At 43.2% G+C, this 6,547-nt stretch overlaps 1 protein-coding gene across 1 annotated transcript; it reads right to left on the bottom strand.

Moving 5' to 3' along the window:
* Nucleotides 1–603: 603 nt before the first annotated feature.
* Nucleotides 604–5,898, bottom strand: btbd3b (BTB (POZ) domain containing 3b; the record flags this gene model as incomplete). Its single annotated transcript, XM_083695488.1, has 4 exons — nt 604–1,636; nt 2,665–2,783; nt 4,555–4,645; nt 5,588–5,898. The coding sequence occupies 4 exons, from the start codon at nt 5,896–5,898 to the stop codon at nt 604–606; spliced, it is 1,554 nt and encodes a 517-aa protein (XP_083551614.1).
* Nucleotides 5,899–6,547: the final 649 nt, after the last annotated feature.

Genomic DNA, 6,547 nt, shown 5'->3' with positions numbered 1-6,547 from the left:
AAACACAAAGCCAGAGGTTCAAAAACATAGAAACCTAATGTTTCTTTCTCTGAACAAACCCAGTGGCATACAGTAATTGTGGCCTCAAATGTGATTTTGGTATTAAATATCACCATTGCTTCATTCTCCAGGTCTCATTATACTGATGGGATAGAGTGCTTTATGAGGTGCTAATCTTCAGGTAGAAGTGAAGTATTGCTGCTATATATATGTGCATCCTGTGCAAGCATTCAAATAATAAACATAGCATTGTAGTCATATAAGATTAGCCACAAAAGTGGTAGTATATATTACACAATTTACATACAATATATATATACATACAAACATGTCAAGATATTGAGACAATGCTCATCAAATGATCCCACTCATTAAAGATCTCTATTGTGTAATCACCTTTTAAGGTGATACATACAGTACATGGCACACAAAGTTCAGACCACCAACAGGACCAAAACTGAATCCTCATTCACTCTTTGTAAGGTCTGAGCGCAGACATTTTTTTCCACATAAATAACAGAACAAAACAAATAGTGACATAAATTACAGATATAATATTTCAGTCATAGTCCTCAAAGAACAAGCAGAACTGCATTGGGGATCTTAAGCATAGAAGATAAGCTCAGGGATCTGTCCCCCCTGTACCCCAGTCCCGTTGGTACTGTCCGAGGAGCACTGGAACTGGAATGTCACCTTCCCACACTGCACCTCTGTCATGCCCTCCTGTCCGAAATAGCTTAGCTCATTCCCATCGAGCACCACACTGGCTGTGTAGAACGTATCTGGCTCAATCTGCACTGGGTACTCAAACCAGACAGGGAACGTGTTGCTGGACCCATCTGAGAAGTACTTGCTGAGGTTTTGTCCCAGCAGCACTCCTTGACGTTTCAGCTCAATCTTAGCACTGTACTCCGCTGAACCACAGCTGGATCCATACAGGCCAAAGCCAGCAATGAACACACGTTTGTCCACAGCAAACTGTATACTGTCACAGCGACCCCGGTAACGCCACTGGTTGCTCCTGTAAGCACATGACTGGAAGCGGTGGCACCGCTGTGGCGACAGGCCCTTCCTGGCCTGGCTGGCAAACTGCAGGTCAGGCTTCTTGGCTGCTGTGTACCACAGGAAGATGTCATTGGTCTCATTTAGGGTCAGCACTCCTGACTGGGCGGCACCATTGGCAAAGTCATCCAGTGCCATGGTGGGGATGCGGATCAGGTACACAGCTTTGCCCAGGACCTTGCGCTTGTTGTCAATGGACATGGTGAGCTCCTGTCGCTGGCATTCAGCCTCTGCCCAGCTCAGCGCTGCCTCAAACACAACTATCTCTTTAGCGTTGAGTGTCTCCCGTTCTAGGATGCTCTCCAGGGTCTGGGAGTCAATGTCGCAGAAGCCTTCGGAGCGCAGGGCCAGTTCAGCCTGGGCGTCGATCACCTCCCAGCAGCGCTGCGTCAGGTCGGGCTCTTCAAACAGGCAGCTCTGGGACAGCAGCACACAGGCGTTCTTGGCACTGAGGCTGGTCTCCAGGAAGTTGACACAGGCACGCGCCAGATGAGGAACAATGTACTTCTTAGCAGCGTAGAGGGTGGCCAACACTGTGTCAGCACTCAGGTCAATTTCATCACAATAAATGTACCTGTGGACAGGTAAATGTGTTGTTTAGAACTAAAGTAAAGTATTCACTTTGATTTACCTTGAATAATGCAAGGTCTCATGTTGCAGTGATAAAGGGACAGAATATAGGGAAAAATGTAATTGCATAATGCAATACACAAAATCATACTGTAGGAAACATAAGCTAGAAGGGAGCCTAGCAGATGAGATTTGTTTCCATGTTTTTGCACAACATGGTTAGAAATTGATGGGAAATAGGAATAAATTATAAATATAGAACAGTTGAATATAGTAAATATAGTGAAATGCTTGTATACGGGGCAGGAACAAACAGAGCTGAATCCATTTCATAGCAAAGTAAGATATTCCTCCTACACACTGGCTCACCACTCAGTTCCCGCAGAGGAACAGGAAAACATATACTCATATAGTGGTTATGCAGAGAGAGAGTCAGCAGAGGGAGGTGGTAGTAAGAGAGAAAGAGGTGGATAAGAAACAGGGAGTGATCTGGTGAGGCAAAAAAGAATAAGAATAAGAGTAAAAGGAAATGGCATCTCTAGCTTTGTTTTTCATGATGAGACCAGAGGGGAAAAGACTGGTGTTGTTTTACTGTGGTCTGGCATTGCAATACACTAGGGAAACAGGGCCTTGTGCAAAAGAGGGAACCTTTTGTTAGCAATCGTCAGCATCGTAATTCAAAAAGGACATCAGAAGCTGTGTTTAATCATTTGGTGGTGTACTTTCTGGGATATCAAATTAAGCTGATTATCGTTTAAAATTCAGTCAAATGAGACAGAGTGAAAGTTCTTCCAAAAGCCATAGAACTTTTAATAGCTGTGAACTGCTGGCCATAACATATTATAGCTTAAGTTTCCAAGTAGACGATTAAGCAACTGGAGTTGATCCAAAGATTTATTTAAAATGGCTTCATTGCTTAATGGCTTCACAGTCACAGCTCCTACAGAACCTGAAGTCTAATTGAAATGAGTGAAATGAGAGGTCAGGGACCAAGGTGTCAGACAGAGGGAAGTAAGAGGAGAGGAAGCTTACTTCAACATAGCCAGGAAAGCTGCTGGCTCCACGTCTGGAATCCGGATTTCATCCTTGTTTTCAGCCAGCTCCCCATAAAACATGGCATGGAACACAGAGCTCCCTACCGCCAAAACATACTGTTGAAAGAAGAGAGGAGACAGTGAGGAAGAGAAAAAGTGACATAACATAGAGCCATGGCTGAAGTGAAGAGATTCATATTCATGAAAGGGAGTGGTGATTCTTAACAAATTCATGAAATCCTGTTCACATTGAATTACTTCTTTCTGCATACAGTACAGTTGGTCTCTTTCATGCATCAGATTGTACAGTTCACCCCCTTCCCTCTGAATAGGAGTAATTTAACCATGAAATCTGGTGGCACACACAAAGATTCACCCACAATCAGCTATACTTAACCACAGTGGTAATTTCCCCCTGGGGAAAAGAAAGACACAAAGCTAATGAAAAGATAGCATTTGTCCTCGATGTGAATAGGAGTTCTTCATAATAAGTGAATGGGTTATTTTTTCAGATGCTAATGAACTATCTCTGCTAATGATGAAATCAGATGGCAACACAATACCGCAGAGGATTCAGAGGAAGAGGGATAAAGACCTCCATGAAGTGTATCAAACTCAAGTGGATTCTGGACTCCAGATGCTCCAAATCTATCACAAATGTCTCATTTAGACAATGGTGGAAGCCTGTGATGACAGGACAAACTGCAATTGCTGGGGATAGCTATTAAGCTAGAGTTGTTTTTTTCCTCTTTAGCGAGAGGCTAATTGAAATTCAGTTGCACACAGATGTGCTTTTAGAGTAGACAATACATAATGAAACATGACAGTGCATGCCTTGTTGCTGCAGCTCTTTCATTCAAAGAAAGACATAACTTTGTAAATAAAATCATAATGGATATCTGAATGCCTGCCAAATGGATATCATAAAGATTGTTTGGCAGAACGTCATCATGCCCCATTGGCATATTGGCTCGGGACAGAGCATAGTCAAATCATCCACAATGCCCTTCCATAACTGCTTTCAATAAATGTGCAAAGTGCATCTCGGCAACCGATCATAGACTTATGTATTTCGCCCTGTTAAAAATAATAAAAATGATGACTTGTGCATGGCTCACTAGCCAATGTAATTTTGGAAAGAACATGGGTTGCAGATTCAATTTAAAGGGGTAAAATCATTGTAAATCATATATGTATTTTAGGTGAGGGCAAAGTCATTATATAGTATTCATACAGTGGTGTTCAGAGTACTGTGCATGGTCCATGAAAATGTTATGAACAGGTAGTAATAATTCATGTGAACATCTGGTAAATACAATGGGGTCAGGGAAGAATACACACAAAGAAATCAGTCTTGCAGTATAGGAACGTCTCTAGACCATAAAAGTGGTTCAAGGCTGGCCCAAACTATTTTAAGCACAACCCTGAATAACTACAGTACTAATTGGTCAGTCACGTTACTAGCATACGGCAATATATGTAGAAAAATGCTAAAGTTGTAGAACAACGGTCTGAGCATCATGGACACAAGTGTCTGCAGAATGCGACATTTGAATGCACCACTCAAATGGCCTGTTGGATACCGTACATCTTATTAAAAGTCTTGATAAAAACAGAGACAAAGTGGGTGAATTCTTAGTGGGATGACTGCTGAAGAGGTTGCCTTCTTCCTCCTTCTATGTCAGTCACTCCATCCTTCAGCCTAATTTACATAAATAATTGAGAAGCGTCTCGGAAAGACACATGGCACAGAAGTGAGAGTTGAACACAAAGGATTTCACTTCCATTACTGTTGGCTATCATCTGTATGATGATACCAATGGCGCTGAGTGGATTAGAGCCTATTTTTTTTTATTTTCCCCTCTGGCACACTAATTGGATGCCTTACTCTGTGTCCAGGCAGTCTCTCTGTCCCTCCAGTTTGACCGACCACGAAGTGAACGTCTGCCATCAATTCATTGTTGAACATCACAGAGTTTCTGCAAAACAGGCAAAAGAAAGACATACTGGAGTTCAGTTTTTCTGTTATATCCTGTCACTGTTTTCTATATCACAACAAGTATTCAGCAGTTTTTAAAACAGAGTTTTAATACAGATGTAGAAGTTAAGTGGTCCACTAGCTTTAGGCGAGATTTCAGTGCTAGTTTGTTAACTTGTTAACTCACAGGAGTACTGTACCGCTTCATCCAGATAACACGGTTAAATGCTGTATCCTAATTGTTCACTTTAAACTATTCATGGATCACACAATGAAACTGACTGGAACACTATGGAAAATCCCCACACTGAAAAATGGAGGCAACAATAAAGCTATCTTCATTTATTATTGAGCACTGGAACATGTCAGATGGGTGGGTAAACAGCCCCATGATGTTCTGGAGAGACAACAAAGCCAGGTCTGAAAGCACACATTTGCTCTGGCCAGCGTGGGCCTTTTACTGATAGGCCAAGGTCAATATTTCTTTTTCACTCTTACGTTGTGCATATCAAAAGCACCTGTCGCTTATCCACTCTGTGTTTATTTCTCAGCAACAATATCTCCAGGACTAAAGAATTGGTAAATATAGATATCCCCAGCAGCTTCAGAGCAGGACGCAAAGTCTTCAGACTCAGCAAGTGTAAGCCCTGTATTTTCGAGGACTATGTTTTAACTTCCGTCATGGGAAGAACTTTTCTTGTATTTCTTATTTCACAGAAGGGTTTTGTAAAAGAGGCAACATAACACATCCATAGTTTACTTGTACACAAAAACAAGCTCTAAAAATGTTGAATCACCTTATAATGCATTATTTGCACCCCACTGCATTGTAATGTAAAGTTGGACTCCTCCATTTTCCAGTAAAGTTTTAGGAGAACAGTTCAGTGGAGTTCTACCTGAATGCCTCGGGGAGGATGTGCAGGCTACAGGCAATGTAACTTACCTCTCTCGTATAGTGGAGTACAGCCCCTGCCAGTTGCAGTTCTGGATGGTGTTGTTATTGTTGAGGTTCTGCTGCTGGTATTGCTGGACTGTGGTGGACGAAGCTGGCTTATTGGTAGGGAAAATGTCTGCTGCCATCTTCTTCTTCTTTTTGCTCTTCAGGGTGATGATTTCGTAGCAGACAGGAGGCAGCTTGGAGCTGCCGCTGGCGTTCCCCTTTTTGGAGCTCTTACTGGACTTGCTCTTCACTGACTCTGGTAGCATCAAGAAGAACGTCAGACATTTCATGTTCCTTCCCTTGGCATCGACCATGAGTGTGTTCACCTGCCGAGCAGTGGGAGAGCATGCAGAGAAGACATTCACTAGGAGCAGACAGATGCAGGGGAGGAGAGGGGTGAGGAGGACTTGTGGACACGACAGCAGAGAGTTGTGCAGCGCAGCACAGAGCACAGCAGTCAGAAATCCTCTTCTACGGTTCACCTTTTAGAAGCCTTCCTCTACTGCACTTTTCTGAAGATGCTCAATCTTCAACCCAATGACTCAAAGGGACTTTTCCTCTCTTTTACGTTTTGATCTCGTGATGGACAGTCTTCCCTCAGATCCCATCACTGTTTGTCCCAGATACGAGACAGATGATCTTCTTATTTAAATCACTCTTCTCTCCCTCTCCCTCTCTTCTCTGGTGAGGGCTGGCGTGACAGCCCCAGATTTAGTGCAGCTGCAGTGGTCCTCAGGCAGGCAGCCTCTCTCTCTCTCTCTCTCTCTCTCTCTCTCTCTCTCTCTCCCTCCACAACGCAGCTCCTGAGTTTTCTGCAGGATGCACTAGCCACGGATGATGTGTGCTTGTTCTGCTGACTACAGGGGTTGAATGAATTACGGCAGAGGAGAGGAGAGACAGAAACCCTCCTTCGAACAGAGTAGGGCATCCTCCTCAACTCAGCCAATAGGCACGCACAGGCTT

The sequence above is a fragment of the Argentina silus genome (genome assembly GCF_951799395.1).
Source record: "Argentina silus genome assembly, chromosome: X".
Classification (NCBI taxonomy): domain Eukaryota; kingdom Metazoa; phylum Chordata; class Actinopteri; order Argentiniformes; family Argentinidae; genus Argentina; species Argentina silus.
This window is presented reverse-complemented; position numbering and strand designations above follow the sequence as displayed.